At 39.6% G+C, this 15,931-nt stretch overlaps 1 protein-coding gene across 2 annotated transcripts in view; it reads left to right on the top strand.

The window, feature by feature from the left end:
* The window catches only part of CDIN1 (CDAN1 interacting nuclease 1), a 245,486-nt gene that overhangs the window by 125,489 nt on the left and 104,066 nt on the right, over window positions 1-15,931 (top strand). For both annotated transcript variants that reach the window (XM_063440334.1, XM_063440335.1), the window contains exons 10-11: window positions 11,411-11,476; window positions 14,405-14,510. In XM_063440334.1, coding sequence (XP_063296404.1) covers window positions 11,411-11,476; window positions 14,405-14,510 — 172 coding nt within the window. The remainder of the gene's footprint in view (window positions 1-11,410; window positions 11,477-14,404; window positions 14,511-15,931) is intronic.

Genomic DNA, 15,931 nt, shown 5'->3' with positions numbered 1-15,931 from the left:
TTGGGCATTGAAGCATTAAATTTAAGAAGGAAAAAAATCTTTACGGCCCATTGTAATGAAAGCAAAAGGCAGTTTAAAGGTATTGATCTAAGTAGTGAAGTGCCTGTGTTTACTTATTTGGGAATTTTGGTACAAACTTCTCCTGATTTAGTGAACACAGTACAGATAATGCAATACAAAACGTAAAGGAGGAGGAACAGGAAAAAAAAAGCACCTTTTTTTTTTTAAGTATGTAATTGTATTAACTTGGGGAATTGGGGTTTATGTGTTTTTTGTTTTGGGTTTATTTTTTTTGTACTGAAAGCAAAACGTGTTTTTTGTTTTTTAATTTAGTTTTTTTTTTGTTTTTGTTCCCACTCCTTTAATAGCTCTGAACACTCTACATCATAAACTCAAGGGTTTCATTAATATCTGCAGGTGTGGTAATGGTAGTATAAACAAAATCACTCCAAACTAAATTTATATATCTGCTGTGCGAATCCTTAGAAAGTTTAAGGCCTCTTGGGCGAGTTGTTTCTTTGGCAGAAAACTATATATTGATTGAAAAGTCAAACACAATCCCAAAGCTAAAAGTTGGAGATATCCTGGGTAGTCTAGCATATTTACGAAAGCATATACCAGAACATCGTAATAGGCCAAGTAGAATCTTGACATACCAACTCTTTAACAAGACGTGTCTCCAGATCTACAAACAAATGGTTAAAACAAAATCGATGCCTTTTACTGTCTATCTCCTTCCCTAGACCTGTCAGCTAAGACACGTTATGGCTTTAACTCAGGAAAGTAGTTAAGGAACGTAAAGAAAGAGAGATGGAGAAATTCCCCTGGGGAATGGTCCAAACTCCCAAAGAAATGCCACTGGTTTATTAAACGCCACAACATGCTGCCTCTCTGTGTTATCAAACCAGATGTGGACATGACACTGTGCTGAAGACTCCCTAATAATGAGCAAGTGATTTGGGAGACTGTCAGAATGTTTCACACTTTGCTTTGCTCCGTGAATAGTTCTATTTGAAAGTTTGTTTTCTATCCTGATTTTTAAATATATATCTATATGTTAGAGTGCGGTTTGCGCTTGATGTAATTATTAGAAATCCATTTAATTCAAGCAACAAGTAAACACGATGAGTTTTTGGTAGAAGATTCCTTTTATCTGTGTGATGATAATTGGTCATATAACCCTTTTTGTGGGTTGGGGGGGGGGGGGGGCACTCGTCTAAATTCTAAAGTATTTAATTTTGTGTTAAAATTTAGTTTTATTGTTAACAGGTTAATCATTTGATGTTTATGTTGAGTTACTAGATTAAAATGGGTCTGTAAGGTAGTTCTACCACACACTGTTACTGCAATAAAGAGATAATTTATAATCGAAACAAAAAATCTGTTGAAGATTTTACTTCTGTATTGTCACCAACAAAACGTGACATTTAAAATGTGTCATAGCAAAGTTTTTTTTAATGGTGCTGTATTCTGTGTTGGCTTGAAGACATATGCTATTTGAGGTCAGGGATGCAGTGTACCCCGGAAGAACTGTTGATGAGAATCTAATTCTGACGTTTACACAGAAGATTAAATGAAAACTGGCAATACTGTTGGATGCAACTACCATTGCTCTCAGCCATGAGTGAAGTGTGTCTTCTTTCCTATATCTATATCCACATGACCTAACTATTACCACCATATGTATTTCACAGTGCTTACATGCACAAATATGTAGTAGGCTTATCTGACTGCAGGCAATTGGCAAAAGGTATTGGTGAAGAGAACACTGATCAAATAATTTTTATAGTTTAGGAGTCTATAGACTGGAAATCCAGGATACCTTAACCCTTTAAGGACACATGACATGTGTGACATGTCATGATTCCCTTTTATTCCAGAAGTTTGGTCCTTAAAGGAAAACTCCAGTGCCAGGAAAACAATCCATTTTCCTGGCACTGCAGTTTCCCTCTACCTCCCACCCCCCAATCCCCAGTTGCTGAAGGGGTGAAAACCCCTTCAGTCATTTACCTCAGGCAGCGACGATGTCCCTAGTCGCTGCCTCCTCCTCTGCGCCGCTCCTCCTACTGACTCCGTCGGCCGGTGGGCAAGACTGATCCCGCTCACCGGCCGAGGAGACCTAATGCGCATGCGCATTAGGTCTCCCCATAGGAAAGCATTGAAAAAGATTTTCAATGCTTTCCTATGGGGGGAATTGAGCGACGCTGGAGGTCCTCACGCAGCGTGAGGATGTCCAGCGACGCTCTAGCACAGATAATCTGTGCTATGAGTCAGGAAGTTCCCTCTAGTGGCTGTCTAGTAGACAGCCACTAGAGGTGGAGTTAACCCTGCAAGGTAATTATTATAAAAAACTGCAATAATTACACTTGCAGGGTTAAGAGTAGTGGGAGTTGGCACCCAGACCACTCCAATGGGCAGAAGTGGTCTGGGTGCCTGGAGTGTCCCTTTAAGGGGTTTAACAAGGTTCACAGCTGAGTCACTCCCACCCTAATTGCCTCGTTAAAGACAATAGTTTTAGTAACTGTACTGTAAAGGATGCCTCATCTTTACAATTCTTTAATTACATGTGAGAGGTTGCACTCAACATTTTGATGTTTGATGCCAGCAATCTCCGACCTCTGATCCTTCCCCAGTTCAGTAACATCATTCAGGAAAGGGCTATCCCAGCGCTCCCAATTCACTTAAATAGGATAATTTGCGAGCCAGAGGCATTATATGCACTTGTGTGTGCATTTACTATTCACGTTTCATCCTTCTATAACAGCATTCTGCAGGTGTGAGCAGCATAATGGATCCCAATGAGAACATTGAGAACAGACTGTTATGAAGAGAGGGATAATTTGATGAAGCTAAGCTACTTGTTTGTCTTGGTGTAAATTTTAATGGAATAACCACGCATCTCTTTAGGAAAGAAGGAAAACCAAAATAATCTCTGGTGTCCTTTTTTTTTATTATTCTGATCTTCATATGTGTGACTGTGTCACAGGGTTATACACTAAAGTGAGATTTGTTAGTAATTTTGGGTGAATTGACAATTGATTCCCAACTAAACACATAGACGCCTCAGACAATTTTTCCTACATGGCTATTTTGTATTCGCTGGTTATCATGCTACCCATGTCTTCTCCTGATACTCGCTGAATTACATTTTTGGCTATGGACTCTCTCTTTTCTTCTTCTCGTGGTGAGTATCTTGGCCTCACAATGTAACCTCTTGGCACTATGTCCATGTTGAGAAATGGCAAATGTTCTCAGAAACATAAAAAAATAAATCCCTTGGCTGATAGATGAATGGGAGGCAAGCTTGCAACCTCTGGGAACTATCATTAATTCTAATCAAAGGTGAAGTAGAATATGCTCTTGGAAGGCAATGTCAGCAACCCAGCAGGTGTTAAGACAAGACCACACTGCCTTCTGTGTTACATATCCAGGTCATTAGTTAAGGTTGGATGGAGAAATAAAGCAATCACTATAATAGGTCTCTACAAAATGTTATGGATCTCTCTTGGGTTTCAAAAGTCAAGGGCAATATGTTATGACATATTGAGGGCTTTTCACTTCAATCCTTGAAACTTGAAGAAAGGGGGAAAAGGCTGAAGCTGCGTGATTAACCTCAAAGCTACTATATATGCATGTTGTGTTATCCCGGCACTATAGCTATCAGCTAGGATTTGTGGTGTATAAATGAAAAGGAAGATTGAATATGGCTGATTGTTGTATGGTTGCAGGATCTGATTTCATCTTGTGTTAGTTGACACCCAGAACTCACAAGCAGTGGTGAAGAATCGTTTCTCAAATGTTCATTTTCAAATTCAGGAATAGGTCCATTCACTGCATGCCTTAGGTTGACAAAATAGAAAAAAGAAAAAAACAAAAAACAAAAAAAATCCACAAAACAAATAAAAAAAAAAAAAAGAAAACGGAGCGAATGCTTGGCATACTCACTGTAATCAGGGAGTATGTTATACTGCTGGTTCATTGACCTCGTTAATACCCAGACAGAAGTCTTCACATTGCAAGATGAAGTGAAGTATATGTGTTTTTGTATTTTTTATATTTACATTTTACCTTGATACTCATAGTGTGATAAAAACTGTAGTCTTCTTTTTTTTTTTTTTTTTTTTTATTCAAAATTGCCCGTAACATCAAATCCAACCCCAGCAATTTGCTCACCCAATTCTCCTGTTGTGGCAAATATTTTTTTAAAGAAGCTGAATGGATATACTTCTCAAATCTAGAGTTGTTCAGTTTGATCCATTGTATTTTGGGTTTTTTTTTTAGTATCTCATTGGCCTTTTTATTCTTGTCCTAACTGTGTGTAAGTGATTTTCCAGTAGGTGAGTATTGCCTTTTTAAGAAATTAATCATGCACTGGTGGCATTCACTTTTGATTCTGTGCTCTAAATGACCACCATGCAATACCTTATCCACTGGTAACCCCACAGAAGGGACTGCAAGTCATCAGATTTCAAGGTTATCCCGACAATTGTGCTGGCTCTGCAATCCTGCTGAGTTGGTGTAAGGTTTTTTTCTAGTAGATTACCCTAAGGTCACTGGGTTACTTATTGGAAGTAATGTTCTAGTACGCTATTCCTTATATGATTATTCACTAAGCTATATATTTCCTTTCCAAAATAAGTAAGTAAGTTAAAAAAAAAAAAAATCAAAATCTTGCTAGTTATAATTGTATATCTATAAGTTGACTATTGCTGAAAACTGGTCCAATTTTTTGAAGTTCAAATTTCAGGCAGAGTTCGTGATTGTTCTTTAAGCTGCTGACATCAAGCTCTACCACTTATCTTGGTATACTTTCCATGTTTTGCCATTTAGAAATATTCTTAGACTTGTCTTCGTTAGTAGTACTTTTGTCTACTGTTTTATTTCTGATGTATGTCCTAGACAGTTTTTTATAGTGCATCCAATTGTTTGGCAATTTAGCATTGGCATTGCTTAAATCTTCAGATGTTATTCGGTAATGAAGCTTTAGATTAGAACTCTGGTGCCACCCTGCAGAGCAATCAGTTGACTTGTCTATTCTACTGTATAACTTACCCAATAACCACTTGAAAAGGGACAACTGTAAGTTTGGAAATCCCTTTTAATCCATTAGATTTTAAGGGACGGACTACTCTGTCTCATAACCAGTTCAAAGAAGCATAATGAAAAATGGAAAAGCTGTATGGAACTGTCAAATGGAACCTACTTAGTGCCTTCTAAGGGAAAGCAAGAACTAAGCAGAATACCATCAGTATCTTTAACTCTGGACATATCCTGGGAATTATTTAAAGCATTAGATGCACTCCTATCATAACACACATATCGGGTGTGATTACACTCTATTCAACATGTTTCAATAAGACACAAATTTCAAATTCCCTTTCTAAATTTGCTGTGCTTTTACCTTGCATAACGATGCTCCTCTTGTTTTTAGACATTGAGCTTACGTGAGCAAAGAAGTCTTCGTGTTTTTTTTTTTCTTCCTACGTCTAAATTTGTCTCTCTTCACTCACTGGTGTCTCTTGTTTATCTAACTGCTGCTCAGAAGCATATGCTGGGTCTTACTAAGTAAAATAATAATATTGAAACATATGTTTTCATTAAAAATGTATGCATGTTATTACTGTAAATAGACATGGCTTCACTTGTAGTGATGGGAAATTCACCGAAGGGTTAATTAGGGAACGTAGGACAAGTGCACGTATTAGAATGTTACACGAGGCAGAAAAATACAGCGCCACGGAATTTGTTGGCGCTTTATAAATAATAATAATAATAATGATGATGATGATGATAATAAACTGGGTTTGTCTGTTGAGGCAGGGGAGGGGTTTGAAATGTTTGCAACGACCCTGTATGCAATATATCTGTTCAAGCTAGTTAAATTGGGGTTTAGGTGTGGGTGCTGTGCGCCACCATCTTCCTCCTTCAACTCATGGCAAAAATGGCTGCCAGACGCAACGTCACTATTGCATCAACACGTGTACACAACAATACAAAATAGGTGCCGAGTGGAAGAGTCCACAGGATCTTCTATAGATGCATATGTTCCAACGTTTAGATGTACAAAGAGGGCCACTTTCATTTTAGGGGTGTGGAGACAGGATGGGCTGTGCTGAGAAATGTTAGGTGACCTGCTAATAGCAGTATATGCAACTAACATGCTATTTACTTTAAGGAGAAAATGTATCTTATTTACATTGCGTTTCAAACACATGTATTCCAAAGACACATTACTGTGCGTATTATTGCTATGGAGCTCTGTTATACACTCAGACACATTACTGTGCGTACTATTGCTGTGGAGCTCTGTTATACAATCAGACACATTACTGTGCGTATTATTGCTATGGAGCTCTGTTATACAATCAGACACATTAGTAGACGGAGCTCCTAGAAAACAGGAATAGAGGGACTTGGACACTTGGGAAGTGTGTAGATGTTTTCGCACAACACAAGATGTGTCACAGGCATTGTGCAGGAAGACGTATCTACTCATCATGCACAATGGACTTCTTATGCTTTTTGAGCCACTTTAGTCAGTTTTGTTATCTTAAAAAATGTCAAATTGAATGTGGACTGGCCAAGTCACGTGTTTTTTATGTTTGTTTGTTTTTTTTATATATAAAAGAGCTCCAGTTTTCCTACATGGGTTGAAAGTAAGATGGATTTCTCTCACTGCTGAAACAGTCTAACCCACCGCTAAACTACTCCTCAGTCTAACCTTGCCTTCTGTGTGTATGTGTTTTTAAACACTTATTTTAGTATGAGACCCATGGGCCCCTTTTAAGATATTGTGTTTTAGGTGAATTTGATGTACTTGGAATGATTTCATAATCAATATGATTAGAACAGTAGCAATGTCTTTGCCTTAGAACTGGGAAACTCGAGTTCAAATCCCAGTCAGACACCTAACGATGCATATCTGCCTACCTTAAATCCTCATAGATTGTAAGCTTGCTTGAATAATTGTAAAGCGTTGCAGAATACGTTGGTGCTAAATAAATGCTTATACTACTAATAATAAACACTTTATTGACCTGATCTAACTCTACCAAATTCGAAGACTGTGTGTTGAATGATTTGTTTACTACTCCAATGTGTAATGCTCGTATTGGCAATTTATATGTCGATGATGCCTGTATCATTTTAGAGATACTCATAGAGCTCTGGATAAAAAATATCTGATGCACATGAAATGTGAAATAATTAAACGTGCCCATTTTCCTGCTTTTGATGGCAACACTATTTTATATGTAAACACAAAAAGAATTCAGCGCTAGTATTCACAAAATTAGTCAAGGTAGGCAGCAACCCAAATGAAGGAAAACCCCTCGGGTCCTTCGGTGGATAGATACAAAAAGATATGGAAGGGCTGCGCCAAATAAGGGTAGATAGTCCAGTAAAGTATTGATAGGGTGCCAATAGATGGTCTAGGATACTTGATAGAGTTCCTCTGTGGATGCGTCTAGTGTAGACCGTTCCGTATATGTAAATACAAGAGAGGTAGAGGCGACTAATGGTATAGTATGAAAGTTCAGGGTGTGATAGGTAACAAAATGTAGAGAACTCACATTCAAGAGAGCTATGGCCAGCTCTGGTGTGGATTGCGTACAGCGGTATAATCCCCGCTTATAGGATATGTAGGGAGGGGGTCTCCGTCAACACCGTCTGGTAGTCCAGAACTCGGAAAAGAAAGACAGAAAGCGACAATAGTGCTCTCAATTTTGATGTGGTTCAGTGTGCAGATAAGAGGTAAAAAACTCACATTTGAGGGAGCTATGGCCAGCTCTGGTGTGGATAGCGTACAGCGGTATAATCCCCGCTTATAGGATTTGTAGCGGCGATACGTCCGTCAGCACCGTCTGGTGATCCAAGGCTCCAATATAGAAAAATAAAAAGCAGCAATAGTGCTCTCAATTGTGATAGGTTAAGAGAGTAGTAGAGGAAATAAAATAATACTCACAAAGATAGAGCAGAGGTACTGCTCTATGGATAGGCGCTGGTGGTATGATCCCCACCTAGGATTTCTTGGAGTACTGGAACTTTAAAATTGCCAGTGGAAGTAAAAGTAACCAGGAAAGGTTAAAATGCCAGGAATAGGTAAAAAAAAAGTTTAAAGTGCATAGAGAGTGCAATAAAAAGAGGATTGGTACAATAAAGTAGCCAAAAAACTTTTATTGATCTAAAATACACAATAAAATACAGAATTAATAACCATAAACGCGTTTCACCATAAGTGGCTTCTTCAGAATGAGATCAAATTCACCCATTCTGAAGAAGCTACTTATGGTGAAACGCGTTTATGGTTATTAATTCTGTACTTTATTGTGTATTTTAGATCAATAAAAGTTTTTTGGCTACCGTATATACTTGAGTTTAAGCCGACCCGAATATAAGCCGAGGCCCCTAATTTTACCCCAAAAAACTGGGAAAACGTATTGACTCGAGTATAAGACTAGGGTGGGAAATGCAGCAGCTACTGGTAAATCTCTAAATAAAATTAGATCCTAAAACAATTACATTAATTGAATATTTATTTACAGTGTGTGTGTGTATGAGTGAATACAGTGTGTGTGTATGAGTGCAGTGTGTGTGTGTATGAATGCAGTGTGTGTGTGTGTATGAGTGCAGTGTGTGTGTGTGTATGAGTGCAGTGTGTGTGTGTGTGTATGAGTGCAGTGTGTGTGTGTGTATGAGTGCAGTGTGTGTGTGTGTGTATGAGTGCAGTGTGTGTGTATGAGTGCAGTGTGTGTGTATGAGTGCAGTGTGTGTGTATGAGTGCAGTGTGTATGAGTGCAGTGTGTATGAGTGCAGTGTGTATATGAGTGCAGTGTGTGTGTATGAGTGCAGTGTGTGTGTGTATGAGTGCAGTGTGTGTGTGTATGAGTGCAGTGTGTGTGTGTATGAGTGCAGTGTGTGTGTGTGTATGAATGCAGTGTGTATGAGTGCAGTGTGTGTGTGTATGAGTGCAGTGTGTGTGTATGAGTGCAGTGTGTGTGTGTATGAGTGCAGTGTGTGTGTGTATGAGTGCAGTGTGTGTGTGTATGAGTGCAGTGTGTGTATGAATGCAGTGTGTGTCTATGAGTGCAGTGTGTGATGCAGAGGCTTGGTGGGGTGGGCATTTTTATTATTTTAATACTAATTGTTTTTTGTTATATTAACTTTTTTTAATTATTATTATTTTTTTTATTATTTTTTTAATAATTTTTCATTATTATTATTAGTAATACTTTTATTATTTTTTTTTATTATTATTATTAATATTTGTAGTATTATTTTCGTCCCCCCTCCCTGCTTGCTATCTGGCTAGGGAGGGGGGCTCTTACTCCCTGGTGGTCCAGCATTGGCAGTTCAGTGGGGGGAGAGGGGGCTGGCAGAGCTGTAACTTACCTGTCCTGCAGCTCCTGTCAGCTTCCTCCTCCTCCGCACCGTCCGTGCAGCTCCCTCTGTCAGCTCCCACTGTAAATCTCGCGAGAGCCGCGGCTCTCGCGAGATTTACAGTGGGAGCTGACCGAGGTGCTGAACGGACGGCGCGGAGGAGAAGGGGGCTGACAGGAGCTGCAGGAGAGGTAAGTAAACTCTCTGCAGCCCACACAGCCCCATTGCCTGTATTATGGCAATGCAAATTGCCATAATACAGACTATTGACTCGAGTATAAGCCGAGTTCCGGTTTTTCAGCACAAAAAATGTGCTGAGAAACTCTGCTTATACTCGAGTATATACGGTACTTTATTGTACCAATCCTCTTTTTATTGCACTCTCTATGCACTTTAAACTTTTTTTTACCTATTCCTGGCATTTTAACCTTTCCTGGTTACTTTTACTTCCACTGGCAATTTTAAAGTTCCAGTACTCCAAGAAATCCTAGGTGGGGATCATACCACCAGCGCCTATCCATAGAGCAGTACCTCTGCTCTATCTTTGTGAGTATTATTTTATTTCCTCTACTACTCTCTTAACCTATCACAATTGAGAGCACTATTGCTGCTTTTTATTTTTCTATATTGGAGCCTTGGATCACCAGACGGTGCTGACGGACGTATCGCTGCTACAAATCCTATAAGCGGGGATTATACCGCTGTACGCTATCCACACCAGAGCTGGCCATAGCTCCCTCAAATGTGAGTTTTTTACCTCTTCTTATCTGCACACTGAACCACATCAAAATTGAGAGCACTATTGTCGCTTTCTGTCTTTCTTTTCCGAGTTCTGGACTACCAGACGGTGTTGACGGAGACCCCCTCCCTACATATCCTATAAGCGGGGATTATACCGCTGTACGCAATCCACACCAGAGCTGGCCATAGCTCTCTTGAATGTGAGTTCTCTACATTTTGTTACCTATCACACCCTGAACTTTCATACTATACCATTAGTCGCCTCTACCTCTCTTGTATTTACATATACGGAACGGTCTACACTAGACGCATCCACAGAGGAACTCTATCAAGTATCCTAGACCATCTATTGGCACCCTATCAATACTTTACTGGACTATCTACCCTTATTTGGCGCAGCCCTTCCATATCTTTTAATATTTTATATGTGTCCCTTTTAATAATGTGAAAGTTAAAAAAGTTTTTTTGGGGGGGAAGGGGGACTCTTTCACATTTTTGAACTACGATTTCCAGCAATGAAGATTTCCGTGAACCGATCATTTACATTTTTTTATGTGCCGTATCCTTAATTGGTTTTAAGGTTTTGATTAAACCAAAGTAACTTTTTTTTTTAAAAAAATTATGCTAATTATTTCCTGTAGGTTGTATGTAAGAAAGTGAAATCAACCGGACTGTAAACTTGTTTGTGCTGAAAAGCTACAGCAAGTTGCCGTTTCCTTGGCAACCAAACTGGCTGCATTCTTTGACAAATCCTTTGTCAGTTAATCGGACACAAAATGCACATGAACAAAAAGATTTACATGTTCACCTGTTTGACTGTCTCAGGAATGTTTAAAGATGACGTTGATGATAAGCTAGTGTATTGTCGAAGACTTTGGACCATTTTCTAACCTGTGTAACAATGCGGGAAAAAAATAGATATGTGCAACAAATTATAAATCAAGCAAAAAGAAAACCACTCGCTATTAAATCATTTAAATATAGACTAATTTAAGTGCAGTATATTTTCCTGCTGTAGTACGAGTGGATGTGGCATTATTCACTGTGCATTTATCAAGCTTTTTTGAAAGCCAAGAGATTTTTTTGTTGTTGTTTGTTTTTGGTCTTTTTTTCTGCTTTAACCCCTTAAGGACCAAACTTCTGGAATAAAAGGGAATCATGACATGTCACACATGTCATGTGTCCATAAGGGGTTAAAAGATGCCATTGTCGTCTTAAATATGTCTATAGCATTTTTTTTTAATTTACAGTTATATGACCTGTACATTTCTTGTGTTTGTTTATTCTCTAGACGAAGATCAGCTGCGTACCAAGGGCTATGATAAGACTCCTGATGTTATTTTGGAGGTACCTGTTGGTAAGTCTTTTCAATAAAGTGAAATATATACACATATATTATATATATATATATATATCCTCCTTTTTCTGATCTTGTACACATCATAAACCCAATAGGACGTTCACTATGGGGTCTAATTTTAGAACATTTTACGTAATTTAGTGATCAATAGTAACACTTTGTAACAATGTTAAGTCAGACCACAAATCTGAAGACAACCCTGATAGACTAGTCCAATTTCACAACATAGATATTACAATCTACTTTACATTAGAGGTAGAGGGTACATGGATCAATGCCTGAGATCGTTCATTAATGCAGATATTATAAAAATAATCTAAAGTTGTGATTTTGTACTTTTTAGGAAGCTCAAGCTTGTAAGTAATGGACACAAAAAAAAAAACTGGCGGAGCCAGCCAAAACAAAAACATGGTGTAAAATAAACCCTTGTACTCTTAAAGGGACACTGAGCACCATAAACACTACAGTTTCTTAATAGAGTGTTAATGGAGCGCAGAATCAGTTAGTAACCAGGCATATGTGAGGCCCAGTTGTAGGTGCTAGTAGAGCCCTGTTTTGTTTTTTTAAATCTCTCAAAACCATTTGAAACAGCTGTGTGCAGTGTACTCGGATTGTTTGCACAATAACCAATTCATTAAACTGTAGTGGTTATGGTGCTTAGTGCCTCTTTAAACATGTGTTGCGTACACACAATCCATGGGGCCCCGGTGCGAAACTGATCCGTGGGCCTCCCCCCTCTCTTTCCCCTGATCCGTTCTCCCCTCTCTCCCTCGATCCGTGCCCCCCTTCCCAACATACACACACACACACACACACAGACAGACACACACACACACATCCCTCGACAGACACATACATACATACAGACACACAAATATATACACACAGACACACACATACGGGGCCTCATGGATTGTGTGTACGCCACTGCATACATAGACACACACATACATACAGGGACGCACGTACATACAGGGACGCACGTACATACAGGGACGCACGTACATACAGGGACGCACGTACATACAGGGACGCACGTACATACAGGGACGCACGTACATACAGGGACGCACGTACATACAGGGACGCACGTACATACAGGGACGCACGTACATACAGGGACGCACGTACATACAGGGACGCACGTACATACAGGGACGCACACACATACAGGGACGCACGTACATATAGGGACGCACACACATACAGGGACGCAGACACATACAGAGAGACACACACATACAGAGACACACATACACATACATACAGAGACACACACACACACAGACTTACACACACACACACACATACAGACTTACACACACACACACACATACAGACTTACACACACACACACACAGACACACACACACATACAGAGACACATACAGAGATTCAGACACATACACATACATACAGAGAAACACACACACATACACAAACTGTTTCCTACCTTGTTATTTTCCCTGGGGTCCAGTGGGGGCTCAGCCTGATGGGAGTCAGAGTTCCCAATCTGACTCCCTCCTTCTCCTTCCTCCCGCGCGGGCTTTCAGTATGCTGAGAGGAGTGACCGGGGAATCACTTCCTCCCAGCGATGATGTAATCACAGGGGGCATGGTCGCGCTCTTAAAGCGCCCAGTGCAGACCGGGCCCCTTCACAATACATATCCATCGGGTGGCCCTGACAGCATGGGCCACCCGATTGATCCCTCCATATGCGGCCCTGGCGGTTTGCCGTGTGGGCCAGGTCCGCAAGATGTGGCAGCAGGCCTGGTACCCGGTCGCAGGGGTCCGCAGGGCGGCCGGGCCCCCTGGAGAACCGGGCCCGGTCGCAGCTGCGACCGCGGTATATACACCGCTACATACATGATTCTTCGTCCACTATCGATTGGAATGATATTTTTTCTTTGCAATATTAAAAACTAGATAAGAATAGATGAAATATGGTTGATACAGCTCTAGTACATCTGATTGGGTCAATAAAGTGAAAATGCCACTATCAATGAATGCAGTAGAATGATGTAAAGGAACACTCGAGATTGGGTTTACCACCCATTTTGAATACATTGCAGAGCAAAATAAATACTTGACTTTTAAGAGGTTTTTATTTATTTGCAGTTGATGCTTAAAGGAACACTATAGGGTCAGGAAGACAAACATGTATTCCTGACCCATAGGAAAGCATTGGATTGGCTGAGAATGTCAAGGAGGCAAATCAGGGGCAGAGCCAGCACAAGCCAAACACAGCTCTGGCCAATCAGCATCTCCTCATTGAGATACATTGAATCTATGCATATCTATGAGGAAAGTTCAGTGTCTCCATGCAGAGGGTGGAGAAACTGAATGCCACAACCCCAGGAAGCACCTCTAGTAGCAATCTAAGGAGTACCCACTGGAGGTATCCAAAGGCTGTAATGTAAACACTGCTTTTTCTCTGAAAAGACAGTTTTTACAGCAAAAATCCTGCAAGGACTGACTATACTCACCAGAACAAATACAAAAAGCTGTAGTTGTTCTGGTGACTATAGTGTCCCTTTAAGTACCCCAGCTCTTTAATTATCTCTCTTATGTTGTTTTTGCTTGTGCCTTGCTTTCTTTATTTCTTTCAACTTAAAATTGTTGATTGAGTAAAACAGTATTTTTGTTGCCTGTCTGCAAAGTAACTTATGGAGTTGTTCTAAATATTAACAGTGTTGGCAAAGTCAAGGGAATCTGATTTTTCAAGGATGTTATGTGTGGTTTTTTTTTGTTTGTTTTTTTGGTCTCATGCGCTTCTTTAAATTAACTTTAAAAAAAACAACTGTAAGCTGTTTTTAGTCCATTATTGTGGTTCCTGCAAAGCGCATAAACAATCATACTGGTAACAATATGTTTGTGGCTGTTTTAATGGTCTTTAGTTACATTTGTGTTTTGTTATGTTTTTAGCTGTTGATGGGCATGTCATTCACTGGATTGAGAGCAAAGCATCCTTTGGTGATGAGAGTAGTCACCGCACATATCTACGGGAGCAGTTCTGGAGCTATTGGAATAGGTAAGCTGCTTGTCTCGATACTGAAAAATCTCAGACCAAGATTGCGTACAGATTAGTAAATATGTCGGTATTTAACACATTTCCGTTTAGGTGCACACCATCAAAATAATATAGACATTTGACATGTAAAATCTCAAATGGTGTTGGGCCAGCATACCTCAAATGCCTATGTGTGCATGGTGTATAGAAGAACTCAAGGAGAAAAATAAATTTTTAAAATTAGACTGTTTTTTTTTTTTCCCTCCATGCGGTCAGTCAATTCCTTGGTGTACCAAGACCTTGACTGACTAGGAAGAGCAGAAAAGACCTCCCAAATGAGGTTCCTCTGCTCTCCACCCACAGCAACCACAGCACATGCACTGTGGTGCTAAGGACACTCCCTAGCTGGCGTTACTAGCACTGGCCAAGGAGTATAGGAACAGAATGACGTGATGTCACTCCGTTCTGGCTCCGGCATGCTGGCAACAAAGTCAACGTGGCGACTTCAGTGACGAGATTTTCCCTGATTGGGGATGTGTCACAAGCAGGGCAAATCAAAGAAGACTTTGGGAGGAGTGCAGGCGGGAAGCGGATGACATCCAGGAGCGTCAGCGTTACACAAAGAGTAACACACACACTAAGTGGCACTGGAACTGATGAAAAGTTAGTAAATCTTTATATTTTAGATTGAATACACCATGTATCTTTGTGATGTATGGTGTATTCAATGTAAATGGATGCAATTTCAAAGTCCGTTTTTTCATACAAGGTTCACTTTGGCGTGTTAGTGATGGAATAATCACATTTCCTAATTTAAATATCTGTGTTTGCAAGATGTATGATGTTATGTCATTTTACAGCGCTACAGAATTTGCTGGCACTTTATAAATTATAGAATAATAATAAAAACGTCCCAAAATTAAAAGTAAAAAAAAAAACAAAAAAACAATACAACACTGTGCACATACAATTGGATGTCATGGCTCCATAAAAGGCCATGAACATTCTTCAAGAGAAATAACCTGGGATCTCTAATTTAGTGCTAAGTGTGTGTGTGTGTGTATGTATGTATGTATGTGTGTGTGTGTGTGTGTGTTTATATATACATATTAAATTGTAACTATAGGAATTATTCTGGGGTATTTATATCTCAGACCAAAAGGACTGTAGAGTTGCACTCTTTTCTTAATAAAGGGTAAAAGCCTTAACCATCTCAGTTAGGATATCTCTCAATAATCTCACTTCTACCCCTCACCTTTCACAAATCCTATTGGCTTAGGGTTTATAACAATAACCTGCATACTGGGTACCTCTTAAGTAACATTATTCTTGGAAAGAGACATGGAGAGCATAGCAACATAACTCCCAGCTATCTGAAATTAGGCAGGACAGTCCTGATTTATTTCTCTGTTTCTGGAATGCAATCTGGTTTGAAGGTACAT

Source organism: Pelobates fuscus, chromosome 13 (assembly GCF_036172605.1).
Source record: "Pelobates fuscus isolate aPelFus1 chromosome 13, aPelFus1.pri, whole genome shotgun sequence".
Taxonomy (NCBI): Eukaryota; Metazoa; Chordata; class Amphibia; order Anura; family Pelobatidae; genus Pelobates; species Pelobates fuscus.
The sequence above is the reverse complement of the archived record's forward strand: the minus strand, read 5'-3'. Positions and strand labels throughout refer to the sequence as shown.